Raw genomic sequence first — 25196 nt, 5'->3', positions numbered from 1 at the left:
CATATATAGCCATACACGGCATCCCAGGAGGATGTATACGGGTGGGAATCCTATAAGAATTATTTCAGGTTTCTTTCCAAACAGTAACAAACCATCTATTGGTTTTAACAGTTTCTTTTTTTTTTTAACATGAAATCAAGTTCGTTTTACTTACATGATGTGTGATGCATAAGACAAAAAAATTTCTTAACTTTTGTGTTATGCACATCACACTTGCATCAATTTATTTAATTGAATTTAGTTATTTATGTCATAATTTATTTTTTTAATTTTCCAGGACCCCTCAAAATCTTCATTTAAGGACGAGCATGTGATAATATGTATAATACGTTGTATAATACGTTTCAGGACAGCTACTGTGAATATTCTAAAGCTTGTTTCAGAACAATAATTAACCCCTCATTTCAGTATATATCATACATTTAGAATATTTTCACCATAGTTATTTATCAAAAGGACAAAGATTGTACCATCAACCAATGAAAAAGAGGAGACAAACCAGTGGTGATATGTATTAGATCTATTCTCTTTTAGCTAGCTTCTTTATCCAACATAGAAAACAAATAATTTGCACATAATTCTCATTTGCTTTCACCAATCAAAACATGATTTTACAAACAAGCAACACTGAATACAAATGTTATCATAAAGGTAGCACAGACACGAGTCAGATAGCAGCTGTAATATCATGAAGTTGAACTGACGACTATACTTACATTTGAACGAAAAACAACTTCCTCTTAGAGACTTTCACTCACACAGCTCTCTCGACTTCCACATGACAAACAAAATAACAAAATAATGCCTTTATTTATTTATATCAATGCACATTAACTGAACTGTTACAAGTTGTCATCATGAACAGCGATGCTCATGTTGTCCTGCACACATTGCGCCACCCCTGTTCCTGCAACGGTCGACGCCCACTGAGAGGAGGTTTCTCCAAAAAGGCTTCAGAGAGGAAAAATCCGATTCGGCTCCAAAAACTGATCTTCATATCATCTGGATGGGCAAATCCAGCAGGCACATGAAACCAGATGATAAAAACATCATTCTTCTGTGCTGAGGCAGATTTCAATATAGAAGGTATTTAAACGTAAAATAAACTAATAAATATATTAACTAAAAAATAAAATATGATCTTTATATTGCATAGACAAGCAATGCGTAGGTGCCTGCCAGAGTACAGCTGAGGTTCTTTCATCAGATGTACCATACATTCACGATCACCCATTCATTTCCCTGAAATTAAAACCAGGTGAAACACCTTCCCCAGTAAACACTGTTATGTTCATTTCTTCCACAAGACTCAATCCCTCTGACACTAGATAAAAGCACAACACCACAATGATTACAAATACTCACTTTAGCAATTCCAATTAAACAAAAGATAAATCATGTAATATCGCTCAACAAAGTGTTTGTGGTCTCGTCAAAGGGGCAATTTAGGCGAAGCTGACTGGCTTCTACCGAGGACAAGACTCATCTGGAAGACAGAGAGATGGAAGATGAGTAATGTGACTCGATGACGATATCTATTCTGGTGGACATCTGGAGTTAATTAATTTCTCTTTGACCAACAGAGACATGTATGGGTTTTCAAATGCATCCAAAACATTCCATTCAATCTCCAAAATATATATATATATATATATATTTTACCAATTTCCCATTAAGCATTAATGGTTCGAAAACCAACATGGGGATGTTTGATTTGTCACAATGCAGACGTTGACAACACTGCAAACGCGCCACATTTGGACAAATTCAGGAAGTTGGTTTTACTGAAAGCTGGCGTAAACCTAGATCTTTCTTATTGTCAATAAATCCCTTTGGAAAGACAAAAAACAAGCTCTCCTAACAATGACTAGGACTGGCTTTTGTGTAAACAGAGCGCCTGGAAATAGAGAAAACTACTGTCGTTTATTAAATGTGTTTCATCATCACTCTAATCAACAAAAGAAGAATAGTCTTCAGGCAGCTTTAAGACCGGGGTCAATGGTATAAACATCTCCATTCAATAAGCTGTGAACTTGAGCTTCCAAGAAACTAATTGACATTTAGTATTTGAGTATCTATGACATGTGGGATTGGCTCCAAATAAAACCACAAGGCCCTTTTACCTCATAATAAAAGTACATCACCCGGAATAAGTGTGAGGCACATTGATGGCACAGAGAAAAAAAGCTAAATTAGACTTTGGTTTCACAAGAAATAGAATAATTCATTGTTGTTTTTTGACCTTTTTCTTTGGATTTGCTGACAATAAGAAAGATATATAGTAAAACATTGCCAACATAATATTCAAGGAAAGACATGCCATCGTATCTGGAGTAAAGTCCAAGCCAATGGATTGTTTCACAGCGAGACATCACGAATGGCAGAAACATTCTGAACCCATAATCTCAGTCATCACACGCTGTGTTTCTTGAGAAGGGGGTGACACTGACCCCCCCTTAGACCCCTTCCTGTGGTAATCCCCACGTTCCTTGTGCTCTTGGAGACAATTGCTCCTCCCTCCACTTCGCCCTCTTCCTTCTGCGCCTCCTCTCCTTGCTGCCTCTCCGTCCTCCACTGGTCGTGAGGGAAGGGCGTACATGCCAGCATGGAGACCTCCGACGGGTACTCGCACACCTGCTCCAGCTGGTCCTCGTCAAAACACACCTTTCCCTGAAAACACGAGTAACGGGGGGGTTATTTCACTTGCTGCAGGTCTTTTATTTCTTGCAAACCCGGTTGCTTTACAAAACAGCTGGCTCAGCGGAGGACGCCGTACGAGGAGAACATCGCCCATCCTCTGACGAGAGGTATGGATGCTTCTGTCTGTACCAACACACGTACCATCTGGAAATAAAGTCCTACATCATTGCACGTTGAGAGACAATGTTCCGTAGCGAGTAAAGAGGAAGCTTGGAGGGTCTCTACTGTTATCTATTGATTGCAGGCAAAATGGCAACAAAAGAACAGCTGAGTGCAACTTGATTTTTAGCAAGCTTTATATTTATCAACGATTAAAGAAAATGCAAGGAAATATAAGTAAGGCGTTTCAAACATCCATTACACAATGAACTGTCCTGTATGAAAAATCTTGCAGAAAATAAAATAAATGCCTCTGAAATTGAGTTTGTTTGGAAGGAGAAGGACACTGCTTCACCTTTGTCGGGACATGCGGATGTTCGTGTAGAGTTTGTTTACTGTCATGTAAGCAGACCCAAAGAGGAAAAAGCAAATCCACGGCGCGTCCCGTCGGAACGGCCGGGATGTGCGCCGTAGTAAAACGCGCCCACAGGAGCAGACGTGATCCGGGTGGAGCACATTATAAGAGCTACCGCCGCTTCACCTTGACAGCAGCCGCCCGCAGAGGAGGGCAGATAATAGCACTGCATTAGAGAGGCCCGGCGAATCATGCTAAGGCACAGGAGGCTAATCCTCCCTCCACCAACCCGATTAACCAGACTATCACAGCAGGACAGCAGAGGCCCCGGATGAGAGACAGAAACTAGGAGGGAAGGAGAATAAGCGGGTAGTTTTCACGGGCAGGAAGTCGATATCTGAACACACTCCCAGGTTCTATACTGCTCGTTCTGGTAATGCATGTATGTTAAAGTTCTATTTGATTAAATACTTAAATAAGCCCAATCCCCAATGCATGTTTTAATAGTTCAAGAAGACAATGTTCAAATTCAAATGCATGCATGGTGTAGCTTTGAACATAGTGAAAATATCTAACATCCTACATAAGACTTTTGCGTTTGATGGAGACGTAAAGTTCTAGATAAAAGGCGAACACATGAAGAGGAACATTATGGAGGCGGAAGAGAAGGAGCATGCAGTTTATCCCCCCTCCCGCCTCCAGTTCAGAGGGGGGGGAGGCAAGGAGGCCTGACGTCAAACAGCCTGAAGGGCATCAAAGACGGAGCGACAGGTGGTCAGAGAATCACCGCCCGCTGCAGCTGAAGAGGACTTCTCTTATAAATAAATGATGGTTTATTCCATTAAATGTCACCGTAAAGAGAGAAGTTAAAATGCTGAGAACGGCACCAAAGCTTCTCTTTCACCCTTGTTTCGATTAGTGAAGTATTTTGAAACAGACGGTTTAGTGTCTGAGTTGCATTTAGAGATTTAAAGGAGCGCATCGCTTCTCTTCCTCTTGTCGATCTTGTTTAGGGGAAGTTAACAAAATTAAAGGAGGAACCGAGCAGAAGCCTCCAGTGACACCGACAGTTTCTGTCAGACAAGACAATAAGCCTTCGATAACTTCCAATCCTCTCAGTATGACGAAGTGCCTCTTTCAGACCACCATTAAGCTATTTAATATCTTTCTAAAACACTTCGTTCTCTTTTCATTTCGCCCACATCAAACTGAGAGTTGGCGCGCTGCTGACAGTAACACTCAGTCATGCATCGGAGGGTCGGCGGTTTGCCAAGATTCCAGTCCAACAAACTAAATCCCCACTAGGAAACAGAAGAAAAAAAAGATACAAAGAGAGAATTGTTTGAGATGGAGCGAACGCTGACTCAACAAAACCGGCGGAATTGATGCGAGTGACCGAGGAAGCAGTCTGCAACACACGCAAACTAAAAATGACCTACTTCTGCTCCCTTTATTACAAGAGCTGCTCTCCCACTCAAACAAGGACTGGATTCGGGATATGTTAAAACATGTTTACAAGAGTAAAAAGTCTGTGTATGACCTTTAACCCCAGTGAGATTCGTTTGTCGGTTGAGGAGAGGCTGCTTACACTGAATTAGTGTAAATGTCAGTGTGGTTGCATCCACAGAATCAAGCATGGGATGTCGGGTAGACAGACCAAACGCAAAAAAAGAAGGGAGGAAGCAGCTTGCTTCGTGTCGTTGTGGTTTCCCAGTCAGGAAGCCAGCAACATTTCTACCGTTACTTCATCAAACTAATAATATTAAAGCAGTTTTTACACTGATCAACCTTCATTTTAGCAAACAAAGCAACTCCCTTTCTGTGGCTCTGTGTGTAGGAAAAGAAGCCATAGATGTCAAAAACATGTCATCTTCTCTACTGCTCACAAGTTTGTCTAAAATACGAACAATGGTTTCAATGTCATGTGGTAAAAGTCAAAGGTCTGCAAAGAATCAGACCCAAGAAGCAAGTGGCAAAGCAGATCACCAGGATTGGATGCCAAGATGTCGTGCTTGATAAGGCTTTAACAAGCTTAGTCGGTGCCTGCGATCGTACTTCTCACTCAAATGGGATGTTATGTAAGAGAGGGAGAAGACGTCTCTCTTTGACATTGAGGTTGTGACTTCTGAACCACCCTTCGATGATTTTTATAAAGCAACCATACATTTTGAAATCAGAAGGCTCCCAATTGTGCGGCGCGACATGTTAACTGAGATGAGCGCATAACGTCTCGACCTGTCTTTGGTGCACTTGGATTCTGGACAGTAAGCCTTTAGGTTTGTGAGTTTGCTTACTGTTATACGAGTGAAAGACAAACAAAAAAACCAAACGCTCACCCTTTTTGGGGCCTCTTTGTTCTTGACCAGACAGGACTTGTCTAGATTCTGATATCCACCGATCACCACGATCTCCTCCACTGTGGGGTACTTCTTCTTCCCCGGCTCGGCCGCAGCAGAGGTCACCTGGGCCTGCTGCGGTGAAGTCTTCGAGGGTTTCGCGCCCTCTGCCGCGGAGCCCGTTGTGGGTCCCGCCGCTCCTCCGCCGGCAGTTTTCTTGGGGGAGATTGTGATGGTGGCACCTCTCTTCACTTGGCCTCCAGAGGCGCTCCTTATGGAGAAGAGCGTGGGCGATGGGGTCGGAGACGGAGACACGCTCGGAGACTGTGCAGGGGACGGGGAGCACGGGGACGAGGCCGGGGACGAGGCGTAATCCGAGGTTTTCGGGCCATTGTCCGGGGATTGGCTCCTGAGCAGTGAGGAGGTGACTGTGCTCGTTTGGTTGGCTTGCTTCGGGGGAGATGTTGAAGAAAGGACGCGCCGAGGAGACACGTTGGGATTCGACTCCGACGTTTCTTGATCTTTCTCCGGTGCCGTTTCATCATCTTTGACCTGGTTCCTTAACACTACCCTGGGGCTTTGATGCCCCTTCGTCTCTCTGTCCTTAAGAACGCCGTTCGGTGACGCACAGGACCTCAGCGTTTCCTGCTCCTTCAGCTGAAACTGCTCTATGTGTCGTTGAATTGACTGAACCCCACAGACGTCCTCACCCGCCAATGCCGTGCCGTCCCGCTGCTGTGCGTTGGACACGAGGGGTTTCGCTTTGACAAGGTGAACAGGTGGGATGTCTGCGGCCCTCTCCCTCAGGCACACGCCCGCCCTCGAGCCAACTGGCTCCATGTTGTAGATCCGGCTCATGGCTTCCAGGGAGTTGGGATGAGGCGGCGAAGGGGAAACAAAGTGCACGGGGTCGCCGGCCGGTGCGTACTCCTCGGCCTCCTCCTCTGAGCGCTCCTTTTCCGCCTCCTCCTCGCTTTCCGCCTCTTTGTTTTCGCGTTGGCCCCTGCGGCAGCTCGGCTCTTCCTCCACAGGTTTCACAGGGTCGTTCTCATCCTCGGGTATCTGGAAGCTGTCAGAGAAAACTTCGGAGAGAGCGGTTGCAGTTGCTCGTGAGCGTGGGACTGAAACAGGAAGTTGGAGGCAGGTTTTCAACACGCCGACTTCCCTTGTGACGTCAAATGCAGTTGTGGATGTCTGCGCCGTTGCGTCTTCCTGTCCTCTCTCTGCCTCGAGCGGCTTCTTCCGCATCTGAGCTGCAGCTTCCCACCCTTTCTCTATTTCAGTTCCTCTCTCGTCGCGCCCGTCCTCAGCCGCCTGGGTGTCGTTTATCTCCGCACCTTCCCTCCCGCCTCCACGTTGTGCCTCTCTGTGTCTCGACTTCTCAAGCTCCCTTTGCCTTATTTTCTCCCGCAGGGACTCAATGCGGCTCAGGGGTTTTCCCATTCTCCAGCTATCCCTCCTCTCAACTCCTTTACCTCCTTCCCAGTCTTTGCCCTCGTCCTTTTGAGTCTTTTTTCTATCCACCATGTCTTCGGCAACATAAAACACACTTCTAGGGATTTGAATCTCCCGGGGAACCGGAGGGACCCCTGTGGGTGCAATCCTTTTCGGAGATTTTGGGGTTGCGTCATTGAGAAATGGCTCTGATCCAATTTCCTGATCTGATCCTTTGGTAAATTCATACGCCGCCTTGGGAGACCTTTCACCTTTCTCGTTGCTATAAATGGCTGTGTCGCCTATTTTTTCTATTTTACTTATAAGCTCCTCTGTGTGTTGGGACAAAAGCGAGTGTGCGAGGTAAGGTCCTTCCGTTCCTCTGTGGAGGTCTCTGGCTCTATCTGTGACGGTACAGAGGTGGCTGGAGCACTCTGTGAAAGCCGAGTCAACGGGACTCTTCTGCCACGTCTCAGGGGGGATTGTGATTCCGGACCCCTCTTCTCTCCGACAATCAAGGACTTTCCGATCACGCACTTGCTCCTCAAGCTGTTCCGCCCGCTTCGATTGTTTTTCTACGCTCCCCTCCTTTTCTAGACTCGTTTCCCCTGTTTGCCGGTTCACCTCCCTTTCAGCTCTCGCTCTCCCCTCCTGCCTGATCGGAACTCTCCTGGCGAACGAGATCCCTTCCGTGTTTTTGACGGATGCCGCTGTGAACCCCTCGTCTCCATCTGCGTCGCTTGGCCTTTCCAAAGCCCTCGCATCAACGGCCTCCACTTTCTTCACTTCGCTCCTGCGTTGGATGAAGGGACACATTTCTGCTTCATTTCTCCTATGCGCCCCCTTGTCGTCCTCACTTTTTAAATATCCATCTTTGTGCAATTCAAAACGGTCGTAGTCTAAAAGCCGCGTGCGACCCAGTTTGACCTTCGCCGTGGATTCCCTCCCTAAGCCTGCGCCAAGGACCCACGGAGCCCCGCTCTGGTCCGTCTGCATCCTCGGACGGGTTTTCCTCGAATGATGACCCTCGTCATCTAAACCATTCTCCTTAGCACAAAGGACCCGATCAGAGAAGCTAAACGAGCGCTTCGGCACACTTTTCGTCATATTCCTCCCGTCCGCCTCAGATTGTTGGTCATCTTCATCTCCTGAGAGTTTTCTCCTTGCAGGCTGGAGGAAATTATCAGAGCTTTTGGATCGAGATGGAGGTTTAGGGTGCTGTCCGAATTTGCTCAGCAGCTGGCTGACCCTCCCTCCCCTTTCAACAAAGACGTTATCGTCTAAGCTGTTCTTCCGGTAGTCTTTAATAACCGTCACATGGCCCCAGGATCTCTCTTTTCCCTTTTCTCTGAGCCAGAACTTGTCTGTTCTGAGCTCCCTGGCCAAGGTCTCCCTCTTTTCATCCATGTTGCAGATTGTCTCTCCATCCTCTCTAACCGAACCCCCCCCTCCTCTTCCTACGTCTGGACTCCTCTCTTCGGGGCCTGCAGAGGGCTTTATGATCAAAACTTCAGAGGCTCGAATCTCGGTGATGCTCCCTCCTCCTGCAAAGATCTCCCTCAGGTCCATCTTCATGCCTCTCTTCAGCTGCTGGTCCTCCTCAGGCATCTCCCTCTCAGCCTCCCTCCATCTAGGCTTTCTGTCATCGCTGCATTTCCTCTCCTGCTCAATGATGATGATGTTGTCGGCTCGGATGGTCCGAAGACAAGGGGCGAGGGGAGAAAACGAACCAGATGGGGAGTCTGGTTTTTTTTCCTCCTCGTCCCCTTTTCTTACTTTGAGGAATTCTCGCTCTCTGGCTGCATCCTTAACGGACTCTTTCCATTGGTAGTTATTCTCTCTGTCTCTTCCCTGACTCCTGTCCCTGCTCCTCTCCGTCTCCCCACCTTCACTCACATCTCTGAATCTCTCTAGTTTCACCTCGATTTCTCTTCCTCTTCCCGGCTCGCCATCTTGACTCCTCGGGCTCGATTTTTCTTTCTCCTTCTCCCTAACTTCTGCGTCGTTCCCCCCTTCTGCGTCCCTGCCCTTCCTCCATGCGCTCTGCGTTCGAATAAATGGGTTTTCATGGACCGGAACTATAGTTTCTAAGGACACCTGACTCGCCAGTTCGACCTCTCCATCCAGCCACAGCCCCGCGTCCGGACTAAGCAACATTTCACTTTCCAAATTGACCGCCACGAAGCCGTCCGCGTCATCGGAGGCCGATCTGACATCCACCTGCAGCAGGCAGACGTCTCTCTCCTTTTCCCTGTCACCTAAACCGTCCTGCTTGGCCTTCCTCCGCTGGATGATCCCACGCTTCCAGGCGGGCATGCTGGCCAACTTCTTCTCCTCCTCTTTCTCCCTCTTCTCTCTCTGCTCCTCCTCCCTCCTTTTTTTCTCCAGCAGGAGTTGCTTCCATTCCGGCAGAGAGGAGACAGACATAACAGAAAGCTTTCTGAATAGGAAAGATTTTTTGAGCCGCTGGGAATTGTCTGCGGATAAGGAAACAATAAATTCAAATCAATTCTCTCCACAACCATCTTCAATAGCCGTGAACATCGAACAAATATGTAACAGTTTACTATACAGCTGCAAACTACACTATTTAGATAGGAATTAACGTGTTTACAATGTTTAGAGCATAAAGATATAAACTAAGCCAATTTGATATTTTTCATGAACTTCATCACATTAACTTGCATGACATAATGCACACAACTTTATTCTCATTTTTATGACGAAAGTGTTGAATTAAACTCACCAAAATAGACGATATTAGAAGGCCTGCATCCGCTTGGACTTTACAGGCGTCATAATCCGCTCCTCTCCACCCAAATCCCCTCCAACAACCACCAACGAGTATTCTATGCTGTCAGAATGCTGTGCTTTTAGAAAAGATGTCAAATTAGCGCACAGCCCGACTGCGCGCCAGAGCACCGCCGTCCGTGTAAATGTTCCCAGCCCGGGAGCGTCTTCTCTGTAATCCGATAATTACATTAAATTCCGTCAGGAGAGTTTAGTGGCCATCTTGTCGGACCTGAGAAAAGGCGTTTATAGAACACAGCCGTCTGCCCGAGCACTAACCCCCATCCCATCCAACCCCCCCATCCCGCAGGGCTAATTGGAAGAAAAGAGGCGGGTGGGGGGTGGAAGGGACTGTGGTGTCCGCTTTAACCTCCATGCTTCTTCTTCTTCTTCTACGACCCGCAGCTTCGCTCTCTTGTTTTGCAGCGTTTTCTTTGTCGTAAAACGCAAGTAGCCGTAATGCGCCTTACGCGACGAATGAAACGTGCAACTTCTTTCCGGTTATAAAACATAACCCACTTATTCACTTGAAAATGCAAGGAAAAAAAAATGTCCTTGAGTTATAATAGGATTTCAAAATTGTGTTTTTAATCTTGTTTGATTCTCAAAATTTAAAAAAAATGATAATACGAAATGAAGAGATTAGAAATAAACATCCTACACATCACTGTATGCAGTTTATTACAACTATTCATTCAACATGAAAATACTTTTCAGACATTTATTACCAGCATAAAATGTACGTTAAATCATCGTACTTTTGAAGTTTTTTCATAACATTTATGTCCCCAACACAGAATAAAGCAACTGAGGAAATATATTAAGAATCTCAGTAGTGGCATTGTTTTTCATAATAGCTGAAAAGTATTTTTTTTTAAATTCTTGTTCAGTTTTACTGTGTGACCATCTTACTCAAGGACAAATGAAATAAAGTTTTGTGTTCATAGAAATAAACCTGCGGTTGGCACATAGGGCCTAAGAAGATGTACTATGATAAACAAAAAGATATTTCTGCAAAATTTTACTCATTTGGACACATGATGATAAAACTTAAATATAAAACCTTTATTCCATTTATAAAATAATCTTTGTTCCTAAATATAATCGGTCCAGGGAAAACTACAGTGTTTGGCCATTTGTTTTTAGCAGAAAATGACCGGAGCGACATCAAGTTTAGTTCTGTTTAATATTAAACCGGCAGTTAGCTTTAAGCTTCACATCAGGACCCGCACTTCACTCCTCCTTGTGGTCGCTGGTGTCGGCAAAGAGCTGCAGCTTGTGGTTAAGCTGGACGCAGAGGTAGGCTAGATCCTGTTTGTCCAGCGAGTGCGCCAGTGCCATGTAGGTCGACAGAGTCGCCGCCAGCAGGAGCCTGTCCAGGGACATGGCCGGCAGGAGCCACAGCACGACGCCCAGCTCAAGGCACACCGGGTGGCGGAGGTGAGACAGGAGGCGCTGGGCGCGAGGTGACTTGTGAGACAAAGGGTCCCCTAAACCGAGGCAAGAGTAGTACACCTGAGAGAGAGAGAGAGAGAGAGGGTATAATGATGAAAGAATAAATTGAATTCCATAGATTTTCCTAAGCAAAATAATGTTGCATCAAATTAAGTCCAAGGAAACAAAAGATGCCAGCTGGAGTAACCTGAAGAAACAAAAAAGATAATAAATGTTGCAGAATTGTTGGATGTTCTGCTAAATGATTTGCCCTTCAGAGATTTAACATTTAAAGTAACGACATATAGCCACAGGTGAAGTGGGATACTGCAAACACAACATTCAGTGTTGAATCCACCACTTTTACTGCATAATACTCCCCATCTCTCTTTGTTTCCTTTTAAACTATTCACATAAAAGCAGAAATACTTCCACATATGAATGAAAATGTAAGCCACCTGCTTAATGCCCAACAGTTCTGGATAATCAAAGATCATGAGGATGCTGCAGATGATTGCCCAGCAGAGGAAATGCAGACTGAAGCAGAGCAGAGGGAACCAGATACTCCATGGTGGCTGACGCACGGACCACAGACAAGGAGCGGCAGTCACCGGCTGCCAGTAACGCATGATGATCTAACACAGGAGGACAAGAGGATGATGATGCAGAGTGGTGTAGAAAAAAAACATTGTGTAATACAAGTTCAACTTTGTCTGTGTTGCTGTACCTGTAGTGCAAGTGCTGTGGTGAAGCAGTAAGCCGTCCTGTTCAGGGCCCCCAGCCCTGATTGGAGGGCCTGTTTGACGGGTGACCAGGCGAGCAAACTGTGCTGCACAATAAAGAGAGCCAGCAGCCCCAGATCCACAAGCAGAGACCTGAGGACAGAGCTGTCCTGCAGGGCCACCGCCCACGGTGTAGAGTCTTAGATGTTGGCAAATGATGAGAAGAGAATTCGAATGAGAAGGAGAATAAATAAGAATAAAAGTAGTGTAACTCATTCTATCAATCATGCATGATTTTACACGCCGCTGTTTTCCTTTACGTCAATTTCAACCACTTTTCAAAAACTATAAAAATTAAAATAAACTGCTTCACATTTTAAAATTCCTTCACAAAAGACCTCGATTGTATACGTTTGAGAATATACACATTTACGTAAAAAATGTCGGACCAAGTCAGACACTAGAAGCAAAAGTGAAAGCCGCCCAACGTGGGGCTCGAACCCACGACCCTGAGATTAAGAGTCTCATGCTCTACCGACTGAGCTAGCCGGGCGATGGTTACCATCTGATAAAAGGGGTTAATGAACTCATACTCGCTATAATGACGTTGTGAGATCGTTATAGCGTAACCACAGTTGAGTGACGTGTAAACAGCACGACGTTTACGGGCAGTTTCGGCCTCTCGTGCTAACTCAGTCTCCCTGATAACTCCCGAATGAAGTCAGCTCGCCTTAACTTCGCGTGGTCGGCAGCCGCAGTGTCACGTCAGCGAAGGTGAAGAAACTTACCTTGACATAGCGTTGTTTCGCCGGTGATGTTGTGGTAAATGGTTCGAAACGATATAAACCGAATAAAGTCCGCACCGGATATGAAGACAAACGCAGAGTTTAGGAGAGTCACGGCGCAGAGAGCCCAACCACGCAGCCTGGCTGACGCCATTTCAATCAGCGTTCATTTTCATTTACCAACTGATTCTTCCGGGAGTTTGTGGTAATACCGAATACCGGCACACGATGTCGCCTTTGAGTCAGAAGTGAGAAGCGCATACAGTAAGTTCATAAGCCATGAGGACGGGTGATAATCAACACACGTAATTTGACTTCAACTCAATCGTCCACTGGGGAGGAAAAAGCAGAGGGCATTTACATATACACTGTAACAAATTGCTGTAAATTTACGATGCATTTCTAACGGTATCTTACAGTATATCAAAATAACTGTAACGTACAGTTAAATTTCCATCCCTTGCTTGTAAATTAACGGCCAATGTCATGAATAAACAGTTAAAGCTGTCAATTTACAATAATAGCAGACTACCGTAATTCAACTGCATGTTACATATATTTTATGAAGTGGTGGAAATACACATATAAGTGCAGTGAATCACAATCCATCTACATCTGTTGTAGGTTAATGAATGGAAGCCCACGTCAGCCACTGAATTACAGGTCCTGTAAGTCATCATAATGAGATAGTATATTCTCATGAGATACGATGATGACTTTGACTTACAGGACATTACTATACATGCAGCTGTCACTTTTATCCATAACGCCCATGGTTTGACATAATTTTATGTGGAGTAATTGGGGGTTAGGTGTCTTGCTCAGGGACACTTCGACTTGGCACAGGGAGCAGCCAGGATTTAAACCGCCAACCTTGTACTGCACACCCCATCCTCCCTATCCCATGCGCCGCCTTCGCCGTCATTTCAGTGGCCGGAATGTAAATATTATAAATATTTGTATTATTCAAAGTGTTCATTGCCTAAAAGTCCTTTGAGTGTCAATCATGACCGACTGCTCCTGAACGTGACGTCAGACGCGTAATCTCAGTTCATCCAGAACACCTGTGCAGTTCAACATCGGAGGAGTTTCTCATTGCCTCGACTCTCCAAGTAACGTTGGTGTTACCAAGTGTTATTTGCCTAGCATGATTAACATTCTCCTTCCTTACATCTTGTTGTCTTCCTCATCTTTCTAATTTGAATATTTTACCAATGACAGTGTTTCTAAATATTTTATTTTGGTTTGTTTTACAGAGGCACTCCTGGAGTCCTTGCTGCCAGCAAACTACCGTTAATTTACAGTGAAATTCTTTAGAGTGTAGCTGGCTCAAGCTATGCCAAACATCAGGAGCAGGAGACGGTGTACGAGAGTAACGAATATATGTTTATTAAAGTATAACCCTAACAGGAAGAACTTAAATTAGTGTTGGTTTCTTCTAGGTCATTGCAGCACAAGAATGTGAATGTATTTCTGCTCAAGCAGTGCATCTAACGTTGCCTTTGTTTCTGTTTTTGGGCTACAGAGAGGATCCTCCCAATCCGCAGTGAACACCTGAGGATACAAGTCCTCAAGCAGAAGGTCCCGAACCGCTCCGCTTCCCGGATCTTGATTTACAATAAGCTTTATTTAATATTTCCTGATGTTGACTGAATTATATGCCAACCAATTGTAATACATTATACCTTATTTTTTTGCAATGGAATTCTGGCAAATACAGTTGCTGGCTATTTGCTTTGAACTTTGTAATAAAATACCGTAACTCATACAGTTGTACTGTGTTTATCTCTGAGAAAGACTTTAATTAGGTTCAAAGAATAAATGCTGTTTTTTAAAAACATACCATATTGTCTTATACAAACAAAATGGTAATTTACTGTATATTTCACAGATTTACTTTTACGGTGTATCCGTTTTTTAATAGTTGTTTTCCCTAAACAAAACCGTTCTCAACAGGGAATTTTACGGGTGCAAAAAAACATAACATAACATTTTTACGTTAAACCTCTGGCAACCACAGCTGCCAGTAATATACCGTATATTTCTCGGATTTCTTTTTGCAGTGTGTCCGTTTTTTTAATGATCATTTACTGTAAACAAAACATTTCTCAACTGGGAATTTTACGGGTGCAAAAAAACATACCGTAATGTCTTATACGGTGTCCCCTTTTTTTTACGGTAAACCTCTGGCAACCACAGCTGCCAGTAATTTACCGTATATTTCAGGTTTTTCTTTACAGTGTGCTGTTCGGTGAGAATTGCGTTTTGAAACTGTTCTAACAGCACCAAGTCACATAACGTCTCACATGTCTCCACCTGCAGCGACTCGCCAACGGTTAAAGTTGAGCACCAAGTCCCGTGAAAAAAGTATGTTTGTTTTCCGTCTTTTCTGCTATTTCTAAAACGCTCTCGGGCACCATTTCATACACTTTAAGAACAGCAGCTTTAACGGTGGTATAACTTAAACCATCAATTACCGATAACGCAGAATAAGCCTCTTAAACAACTTTAATCCAACAAGATAACTACAACACGTCATGATTAAATACAATATTTTTCTTATTTATTATTTATTATTATTAACACTTAAGTCATTTTGATTCTTGGTGAACTCTTATTACCGCATGCACAAACCCCTTGCTAGACAGCTGTCCTCAAGCCCCAGAGATCCTCATTGCTTCTCAGTGATTCGCCTCGCCGTCTCCACATAGACAATGTAGACACAATAATAGACAATCTGATATGCTGCACAGGGATAGAAAGCAGGGGCGATGCCTTTAGCTGGACACAAAGCGGCGCAAGAGTCTCAGAAATGCTGGTTTCATTTTGGAGGTGAGGCGCTCCGTGACGCGCAGCTCGGATCCCCCCCTGATATTATCATGTCGTACCCCATTAAACGTGCAATGCTTGGTAATACAGACATTGACGCATAATATATATAAGACACTCGCCAAATCAGTCCAATAAAGTGCAAGCTTTTATAATAAATTAAAAAATACTCCTTTAAATTGCAAAACAGTCTCTAATTGAATTGCATATTGGGGCCTTCTCGTGCATGTCTTTAATATGTGAATCTCCTCTATCGTCATAATTATCGACCAACAGCCCACTGCCGTTGTCCCGATCCAGCAGCTGAAACAAGAATAATTGGCTCACACCTCTTCTTCTTCACGGTGGCCCGTTCGTTTCACCGACACGTTGGAAACCACAATTTCCCCGAAGGAGACACGATTCCCGTCAGCAGCCACAATGGGACATCTCACGCCCGTCCGTGTCGCTTCAAGTCCTGTGCGTAATTCGATGTTTCCCAAAAGCTCCCACTTGTGCGGCAGTCGCATCCAGATGTGGGCGTGCGCGTGTTGTTCTTTACGCAGCGACGAAGACGCCGCGCAGCCTCTGCACCAATCGCTGGCGCCCGGGGGCGGGTCGCGTGTAGACGGTTGTGGATATGGAATATGGACAATTTCAGCACATTGATCATTCATATCCCGACTGGGAGGCCTGCGCCTGCATGCTGAATTGATCGGCAAATGTCCGTGTTGTGAAAAGAACGACTACCAGAGAGGAGACGACGGCAGTTCTTCCACCCGGTAGAGGCCAGCTCTCCTTCGGGAAGAAGTTGGAGCGCAGCGGGCATCGCACAGTGGGTGATTTTCTTCTGTCTACGTTGAGATGCTGGGTTCCTTGTGGTGTATGGACCGATGGATCTGGTGCGATGTAAATTCTGCATTTAGAGTTCCAGAGATCAGTGAAGCTGCGCTAATAAAAAAACCCAAACAGACGCTCGGTGTCCACAGACACCAGGTCGCGATTGTAAGATCAGGACCATGTGTCTGTAAGGTGCTTTAGAGCAGCCTCATCTCCATCTGCTCCCGACGTGCTGCAGCGCACCTTTTGTCCCACGCGGTGCTCAGATGTTACGGTTGGAATCACGAGGGTTTGAGGCTCGCGACGATACACAGCGGCGATAGAGGACCGGTGGTCGTGGGCTACTGTGCAGAGATACAAACAATGGTGCCAGAAGCTCACTTCAACCGGAACTCGTCGTAGTGCAACAGGGGCGCGTTGGTCCGCCGCGGAATCACGACTCTGTCCGTCTGCAGCCCGTTTGACAGTGACTCCAGCGGGCTAATGGGGCGGCGCGGGGCGGCGATGATGCGACCCGCCGTGCCCTCGGTGAGGGAGGCGCACGCCGGATAGTGGAGGAGAACAACGAAACATCGTCGAGCTCGTGAGATTTGGGAAATTCGGAGGATAGACGCGAGTCGGTGCGACGGGACCCTCGATCTCATTTAGCCCGTTGGAGCAGGCGCGCGCGGACGGCGCGTCGTGCTCGCGCGTTGCCAGGCTCGTTACTACATTTTGAGGATCATAAGTTGATGCTCAGAGTTCGCGCATCGTGGTGTCACCGGCGGACTGGTGACTTTTAACTGTGCAGTGATTGCGCTTCAGGAGTCCGGACCCGCCGCCTCAGAACCGGATCCCACCTGCAGCGGATCTCGGGGTCGTTTTGTAACACAGCTGTTCTGCATCGGTGGGATCTTTAGATTGAGAGACGTCCACGCGTTAGTGCTCAAATAGTGTAGCTCTGTCGATGCATTCATGGACCTGAATGAGTCACCGTCATTCTACTGCTGGAGGAGGTAAGTATGCATTGTGCGACAACTAAACCAGGCTGTCATCGACTCTCTGGTCTGCAGGAAAATCTGCAGCACGTATTGAGATGTTTTGGCAGATGATCCACTTCCTCCACTCATCCAACATATTACTGCTGCTCCCTCCTCAGCTGCCAGTAAAGAACAGCATTGTGGGAGAGACCCTTAAATGTTAATAACATACTGAATGTAAAGTCTTAATAAGTCATATTTTTTAATTGTGTGATAATGGCTCTATAGGCAGATTTTACATTACATGTATTTTTAAATATCAAACTTATAAGTTACATTGACATTAAACAGAAACACGCCGCAGGCCTCTGTTCTCTTCCAGTCCAAACAAAGATGCTGCATTCTTTCTTCGGTTTTGGGTGCGTTTTTTTAAACATATTTTAGAGACGGTAGCTCATGCAGGAGACGAGCATCACCTCCAACAACGTGCTACCAAGTGCTCCACATATTAATACATCCCAAAGAAACAAAACAAGGCTGTAGGGTTCACAGCAATACATTACAACTTTGATTTGATGTAAGATAATAAATAATAAGAGACGGTTGTTATCAAGGATCGGCAGAAAAAAGCCTCTCTGGGGAGGCTTTACCCTGAGTGCAAACTGCAACTGAATTTAATCTAATTTCTGGAAGCACTTTAATGTAAAGGCAACCCCCTCGTCTTAATGGGAGTTTGCGTTCATATTGGTTCTTTAATCACCTTCCTGATGATTAAGAGAAGCACAAATCTTATCTTGCTGAAGCCTTGGCCATTACAGAAGTATTCATATTCCAGATGTGTTGGGCATTTAATAGGCGGTCATTAGAGGGGCTGCAACCTTTTATGAACTATTAACCCTGATGGGTCGCTTTGTAAAGTGATCGTGCATTCAAATTCATTTTATACTGTACCTCTCTACAGAAGGGTATGCAGGATTGGGGATTAAACAACACAGCCGTACCTATACTTCCATACAATGGTGGTTGGGGAAAAAAGCTTTGAAATCAAATAATTTTTACTCACAAGATCTTTTAAAGCCATATTCTGCAAAAGCTGCTTCACCCCCCCCACCTTTATTATCCCAGAGTCAATTTGTATATCCCTCCTGTGCTGTCATGGTCAGTGTCTTAAAAATTCAGAGCCCACGCTTGAACCCCCGACTACACTATTCCCACTATTGTGTTTGTTCTGTTAATTAGCACTTGTGGCGTTTGAGTGCAGCATATTGGTGGGACATAATTAATCAACCCAGCTTGTAATTACGCAGAGTTTTGGAGCGGGAACGCGGTCGGGAGGCTGGTCGCGTAGCAGGGTGTGCTGCTCGAGTCCCCCAGCCCCACTACTTCAGTTTTATTAAGGTGGAGAGGATGTGTTGTTATCCACGCTATGGACATCCCTTAAATAACCCCATAACATTATAGTCATTGTGTATATTTACCAGTAAAAAGACATTTTTTTTGTAAATAGACCAAACTGCACCTATGTGTACGTGTGTGCTTATGCATGCATACAGTGTGGGGGAGTGTGAAGCGCCCCTCCATTTCAAAGGGCACCTAGTAGGTGAGGACAGAAAATAGAACCTGGATCACATGCCGGTTGTGGAAGCCTTTAATGCAGTTCTGTCAGGAGAGACAGACCCTTTATTTTAACCACAGCAGGACTTTTCTTTGGTCGCCACAGTGTGACTGATATTACTGCAGACAAACATCACGCAGCCAGTGACTCCTACTCCGGTGGTACACAGTCACAAAGAGATAGAAATACCCCCCCTGCTTCTATTCCACACACAAATTCCATGGTGGACTCGCCCCTCCGGTCACTAAGACAAGGACTCCGGGGTTCCCAATCTGAGGGTTGGGACCAAAAGACGGGTCGTGAGAAGTGAGGGGAATGTTTTTGTGATGTTTGCGCCTTCCTTGTGATGTAGGCTATTTTAATATTCTTATGCACACCATCTTCATAAAATCATACCCCATTTCTGCTACTATTTCTTTACACTATAACGTTGCCAGTTGAACACGACAGAGCCTCGCTTAAAGTGGTCACAGGCTGAGAAGATGTGGAACAACTGCAGTAACGCAAAGAATGCAGTGCAGCAATCTCCTGGTCATAATTTCGCATCCCTTGAGCCCATAATGACAGAGTCCATGGTTTTAATTTTAGCTCCACCGAGGCTTTCGCCTTACCACAAGATTTGTGTTTTCTTCAGAACAATTTTGCCAGAGTAATAATGTATATCACTAGCTAAGTCTAAAAAAGCAGCAAAAAGACACAAGTCAGATATAAGTACAGTTCAGGCACACAGAGGAAGGTCTGCCACGGCTGGAGTGTGGTATTTCGACAGTGCACCCACCCAGGATGTTTGTCAGCAATATGGCTTCTATCGATCAGGAGGATTTTCTACATAAGCTAACTGAATCATTGGGAAAGGAATGGAAACATTGCGCAGGTATTTGGCCCAGCCAATGTCGATTTAACACATTCTATGCCACTGCCCAAATCATTGCACACATGATAATGCTGCTGTTCATAAAATGGCAATGACTACCTGGAGAATCGCTGTAATGGTAGTGGATTTCATTTGGAGCATTTTACACACTTAGTAGTGCTACCGCAGGTGCTATAGCCAGAAAACAGCCAATTTAACAACAAGGAAAAACCCTCTGTTGAAAGAAAATCTGTTCCCAAATGGCACAAAACATCGCTTTATAAAAAAAACATCCCATTTGGTGGAAGAAAAGCCCAAATTTGACAAAAAAATTCTGAATTTGTGCACAGGACAATCATCATCTGTGGCACTAAAATCAATTTCAGTGTATAACCCCAGTGGTTTAAACACAATTCATGGGAGATAAAGGGGGAGCGACGCATTTAAATTTTGTTTCCCCGAGTTACTAGTGTAGTTCAGTGGAAATCTCACAGCGGGTAGGAGCAGTGGAGGGAAGCCCTTACAGCCGTCTGAGGGGAAATACAGTTGCAGGAAGTAAAGGCAGAGGTCCAGCTGTCGTCCATGAAATATCCATTTCGTCTCTCTTGTCATTCTCTCCTTCCAATTTAATGTCTTCACTTCTTATTGGCCTTGACTTTCCTGTACTTTTAAGTACTGACCTTCCATGTCCTCCAGATCGGACTGTATTTAACTGAAGACCTGCCCTTTAATACTGCATGCCCCTTAGCCCTGTTTCCACGTCTACTTCCAGTATCGGCAAGTGCAATTTAATACATCGGCAGCTACTTGATGAGCAGCTTCCTGTACAGAAATACAAACTTGAGTGTCTGATTACAGGTTAAACTCATGTTATGTTAAAATAGTGATCTGATCTCATGCTGCACATGCTGGTAGATTTCCACAATTGAAGTGGGAGAATTTGGAGGTTGGCATGTTGACTATTGCTGAAATAAAACCGATCTTAACTGGTATCAAAAACAGGGTTTCAGTTCATGAAATCGTTTAAGATTATAACTTTGAATGAGGGTATGTTGAGTCGGAAAGTTCCTCAAAACTGGAGCATTCTTAAGACGTTCGATAAGGAGAAACCTTAAAAAAAAGAAATAATTGAAAGGTAGTTTTTGTTTTGTGCACGATTTCACCTGCCACTTTTTATTAGCCGATTTTGATGCTGTATGCATGATTACATTATTGTTTTTGCAGTGTTGACACAAGTTCATTGCTCGCTCAGTACACTCTAAAGGAACCTTAATGGTAAAAGGAAAAAGTAGGATGAAATACTTGTCGTCTATTCCTCGTATCTGTGATGAAGTGCTGTGCGCTCACCCCTCCAGCCCCATTTTGGGAATGAAGCAGGAGTAATTGAAAAAGGAGAACGTGTTATTGTTGCCAGGGGAAACCCTTCGCTTAGCTTGGCTTTACAGTAGCAGTTGAAAAAGAGAAGAAACTAAGAAAGGAATGATAAAGTAGAGAAGATATAGATGGGAAACCATTGACAAGGGCTGCAATGGTAGACGCTGTCCTCACCTTTCTTTGAACTCTGTCCTCCACCTTCAAACCCCTCTATTCAATGAGCCTTGTGGCTTTTTTCCAGCGCAAGTCACCCAACCATAATGATCCATCATTGATCCGTGACAGAGGGACTTCTCTCCCCACTTAAAGCCACTTATTTGTGTGTATGTGTGCATGGAGTCGGTGTGTGTCTCTTTGCTGATTTGCTGCTCTAAGGATCTCGTTGAGTCCAGGCGTGTCCGGCAGTTACACTGCCTTATATTCATCATTATTGGTCCTTGATAACTGTACAGCCATTGTACAATTGGTCCTTGCAACCTGGAGTAGAATGATGAGGATCAATATACTGGCGCTAGACAAAGGCTTTACCACACCTGGAGAGGTCAGGCCTCAATGGGAGGACATTATTTTACAAAAATGTCTTAAAATGAGTAGTTTCATGCCCCAATATCCCGTTATATTGTCAATGATAATGTTCAATTCACATATTATCCTCCATTCACTAGACCTAGACTAGAAGCGTCTCCTTTCATTGTCCTTGTACAATCAAATCGAATTTTAGCTGCCAGTGTTTGATAAATTAAATCTAATAAAGGTTTCAAATGAAGGTTCAAAAAACATTGTGTGTTACTGTGAAAATGCAGTTGAAGTGTGAAACTCCTATCGTTGATCTAACAGTAATAGAGTGACTCAGTGCACTTAAATCAATGCAAATTTGTTTTAGTAGACAACTGCGGGTGGACGAACACAAGCAATGGTATCAGGCAAGTTCATCACGGCCATCCCCATCATGACAATGAGACCGTCATTCACTTTTCTATTACACTTTCTTGCCAAAAACATCAATTAAATCGCCACAACCACAAATCATTCGGGCTGATCTCGTACCCATCTCTCACCTATGCTGAAGAAGATTGAGGTCTAATTGTGTTTGTTGGTGGCAGGGGATATAAAGCATGGGAAAAAAAGTAAAGAAATCAATGCCTTAACCAAAGGAGCAAGTGAATTATTTATGAGGACTATGTAATGGGATCCCAAGTGTCTGTTTCTCCCCAACTCTGACTGCTTGCCGCTCAGGCCAGAGAAGTAGAGCAGGGAAGGTGCCACAAACCAACCACCAACGTCTTAACCGGCAGAGTAGCTAACATTAATAATTTGCTGCCGTTTGGCTGTAGTCCGCCAAAACGGCAGCAATGATAGGAAATTTGATAAATTGATAAGTTGCATGTGTCTTTAAGGGTCATCATATGCCCGTATGCTTCATAGACAGTCTAAGGAGTTGAGTCAATAAAGCTTATCCTGATTGTAGGATTTCATTCTAGTTTTGGATCTTTATATAGATGTATTCATATAACAGCAGCACACTCATTGATTTCCCCTACCCCCTTTTCAGGTGAGGAAACAGTGGATGTATTGTCTGCCCAGATCACCAGTGTGCCGTTTTTTTTTATTGCAAGCAGAGCAGGCAGGCATCGCTTCTGCTTGGCAGGGGAAGAGGCGGACACGGAGAATGTGAATGAGAAGTAGAGAGCGAGAACGGCCAGGTGAGACCTGAAGGCTGCCTTTGTGTCGCAGCTGGCGTTATGAACACAGGCCTTTACTGTGAGAAGTCCCCCCCCACACACACACAGATACCGGTATACTGTACATGTTTGGGAGTTGGGGGTATGTGGTAAAAAAAACGTTCGCAGATGCAACAGAAAAAGCTTTCACTCGCCAAGGTTAACAGAGCCATAAAGTTGCGCTGTGTTTCACTGGTGCTTTTGCTAAACACACTCTTGTTATCTCCTTCACTTCATCTGTATCTGCCGCAGTTCAACTGGAGCTTGAAGACCACGATAACATCTAGGCTTGTGTGAAACTACTGCAGAAGTCGGTAGTGTACATCTTGGCACACACGTAAACATCCATCTTTTTCACAGGAATGCAGAGGCCAGACAGGGAGGGAGATAGATAGAAAGTGGAGTCCTTGAGGAGGCGGTTTTGTGGTGTGGTTCATGAGGGAGTCTGAATGCCTCTTTGATGGTAAGATAGTAAGTTTGATACTTTGCTCTCTATGAGATAAAAGGTAAAGAGGGATTAAGACATTGTTTCTAAAATCCTCTGCTGCCTTGGAAGCATTGCCCAGCGGGGCTACTTTTTTGCTATTTGATTAAATGTGTGCAATGTGATTGGGGCTTCAATTACATGTCTGTCCAAAATGGAAAGCGCCTACCTGTTGGCTCTAAAGTGTTGGTCACGGCAGCTCGTCTCCGTGTCGGTCGAGGAGATCTGTGTACTGATCTGCATTCTTATTTGTTTACTTTTCCCCTAGGAGGGGCCCTACCGTGAGCAGTCGAGCCAGGCAACACCATGAGGCAGCAAGCTTGGCCTGACCGAGTGGAGAAATCACCCTTCATCAACTGCCCCAACCTGGCTGGGCAGCGGGGGAAATGCACACGGAGGCAGCGTATACCACAGCAGACGGGGGCTAATACTCCCATCTGAGAGTGCAGTGGAGAGCAAATGGGGAAGGCAGAAAGAGCCTGAGCGAGGGCAGTCGGTAACTCAGATTGGGTCGTCCTAAATGGCAAAGTGGCCCGGGCCACCCTCCGAGTCAGCGATGCACTTTTTAACGCAGTGTCCTTCGTTGGAACCTCCTTGTTAGAAGTCACAAGACGCTGTCCCCCACCCCCCCCGCCCGCCGCCCCTGTGAGGCCACCGAGCTGAGGGGCAGAGGAGAGGGAGAACGCAGGACGAGAGCGAGAGAGACAGAGCGGGGAAAAAAAGAGACTGTGACAGGCCCCCATGCAGGCGCGTAAGAAGTATGGTCTGCTGGGCTTGTGTGCGTGCTGCTGGCTGGTGCTCTTTTACTGGGGTGGAGGAGTCCAGCTACGTCTGCTCCGGCTGCTGACGCGCCAGCCGGGTGAAGTGGTGCGCCCCTGGCCCAACTGGACCGACAGGGCCTTCCTGCCCCGCTATGCCCACCTGGACGAGATCCAGATGGACCCCGGGACGGGCGAATTGCCCCACCAGCGCCGCCACGCGTGGTCCGCCGTATATAAGGACAGTCGCTGCCGCATGGAGACCTGTTTTGACTTCTCACGGTGTCGCCGCAGAGGTAGGGAAGGGTTCAGGGTGTACATGTATCCGTCGGAGAAAAGTGATCGTGTGTCTGAAAGCTACAGGAAGATCCTGGCGTCCATCGCCGAGTCCCGGTACTACACATCAGACCCCCGTGAGGCGTGTCTGTTCGTGCTCGGGATAGACACCTTAGATCGGGACCAGCTATCAGGACAGTTTGTGCCCAACATGGATGAACGCATCCGCGGTTTCCCGCTGTGGAATGACGGGCGGAATCACTTGATCTTCAACCTCTACTCGGGCACCTGGCCTAACTACACAGAGGACCTGGGCTTTAACATCGGCCAGGCCATCTTGGCCAAGGCCAGCCTCAACACAGAACATTTCAGGCCAGGCTTTGACGTCTCCATCCCGTTGTTCTCTAAGGATCACCCGCAGAAGGGCGGAGACCGGGGCTGGCTGGTGAGGAACACTATTCCGCCACGAAGGAAATACCTGCTGATGTTCAAGGGGAAGCGCTATCTGACGGGCATTGGCTCAGACACCAGAAACGCTCTTCATCACATCCACAATGGGAAGGACATTGTGTCGTTGACGACGTGCCGCCACGGGAAGGACTGGGAGAAGCACAAAGACGCCCGCTGTGACCATGACAACCTGGAATATGAGAGGTAAGACAGGCGTCACGTGGCCAGTGGGGAGGGCAGTAATGGTGGGACGTTAAAAGGAGACGGTGTTCCTGTTTTAATGGAAACAGAGTCAAGTGTTGTTTTTTTATGGGAAATACAGAGCGGCAGTGTTCTTCTTTCTGGTGTTCTTGTTTGAACTTTACATGCTGTTTTATTGGATTTTCAGTTGTCAAACATTTTT

General features: G+C 45.6%; 3 protein-coding genes, 1 long non-coding RNA gene and 1 other non-coding gene across 6 annotated transcripts in view; 2 read left to right on the top strand and 3 right to left on the bottom strand.

Annotated features, from left to right (window-relative positions):
* Positions 1–505: 505 nt before the first annotated feature.
* ppp1r18 (protein phosphatase 1, regulatory subunit 18) lies at positions 506–10138 on the bottom strand. The gene is made up of 3 exons (XM_040189140.2): positions 9671–10138; positions 5491–9401; positions 506–2670 (listed from the first exon to the last, which is right to left on the bottom strand). The coding sequence occupies exons 2-3, from the start codon at positions 9349–9351 to the stop codon at positions 2413–2415; spliced, it is 4119 nt and encodes a 1372-aa protein (XP_040045074.2). The 5' UTR covers positions 9352–9401; positions 9671–10138; the 3' UTR covers positions 506–2412.
* A 240-nt stretch (positions 10139–10378) lies between these two features.
* Positions 10379–12862, bottom strand: nrm (nurim). Its single transcript, XM_040189142.2, has 4 exons — positions 12659–12862; positions 11876–12069; positions 11607–11783; positions 10379–11229 (listed from the first exon to the last, which is right to left on the bottom strand). The coding sequence occupies exons 1-4, from the start codon at positions 12807–12809 to the stop codon at positions 10948–10950; spliced, it is 804 nt and encodes a 267-aa protein (XP_040045076.2). The 5' UTR covers positions 12810–12862; the 3' UTR covers positions 10379–10947.
* trnak-cuu (transfer RNA lysine (anticodon CUU)) lies at positions 12351–12423 on the bottom strand. The gene has a single exon. It is a non-coding gene; the product is annotated as a tRNA-Lys (tRNA).
* Positions 12502–14421, top strand: LOC120826676 (uncharacterized). Its single transcript, XR_013450940.1, has 3 exons — positions 12502–12644; positions 13912–14019; positions 14181–14421. It is a non-coding gene; the product is annotated as an uncharacterized LOC120826676 (long non-coding RNA).
* An 834-nt stretch (positions 14422–15255) lies between these two features.
* The window catches only part of ext1c (exostoses (multiple) 1c), a 60023-nt gene continuing 50082 nt past the window's right edge, over positions 15256–25196 (top strand). The window contains exons 1-2 of one of the 2 annotated variants that reach the window (XM_040189141.2): positions 15256–16298; positions 23578–24997. In XM_040189141.2, the coding sequence (XP_040045075.1) occupies positions 24051–24997 (947 nt within the window). In that variant the 5' untranslated portion in view covers positions 15256–16298; positions 23578–24050. Of the gene's footprint in view, positions 16299–16446; positions 17299–23577; positions 24998–25196 lie in introns of those variants that run through there. The other variant, XM_078081196.1, reaches the window with a different exon arrangement.

This window comes from Gasterosteus aculeatus, chromosome 10 (genome assembly GCF_964276395.1).
Source record: "Gasterosteus aculeatus chromosome 10, fGasAcu3.hap1.1, whole genome shotgun sequence".
NCBI classification, from domain to species: Eukaryota; Metazoa; Chordata; class Actinopteri; order Perciformes; family Gasterosteidae; genus Gasterosteus; species Gasterosteus aculeatus.
This window is presented reverse-complemented; position numbering and strand designations above follow the sequence as displayed.

What these genes read in the sequence shown, in the direction of transcription:
- ppp1r18 (XM_040189140.2), bottom strand. Translation starts at nt 9,351, where the DNA reads ATGTCTGTCTCCTCTCTGCCGGAATGGAAGCAACTCCTGCTGGAGAAA. An exon ending in ACAAAGAGGCCCCAAAAAGG is followed by an intron (nt 2,671 to 5,490) that starts GTGAGCGTTTGG and finishes TCGTGTTTTCAG; the next exon opens with GGAAAGGTGTGTTTTGACGA.
- nrm (XM_040189142.2), bottom strand. Translation starts at nt 12,809, where the DNA reads ATGGCGTCAGCCAGGCTGCGTGGTTGGGCTCTCTGCGCCGTGACTCTC. An exon ending in CGAAACAACGCTATGTCAAG is followed by an intron (nt 12,070 to 12,658) that starts GTAAGTTTCTTC and finishes CCAACATCTAAG; the next exon opens with ACTCTACACCGTGGGCGGTG. An exon ending in AACTGTTGGGCATTAAGCAG is followed by an intron (nt 11,230 to 11,606) that starts GTGGCTTACATT and finishes TCTCTCTCTCAG; the next exon opens with GTGTACTACTCTTGCCTCGG.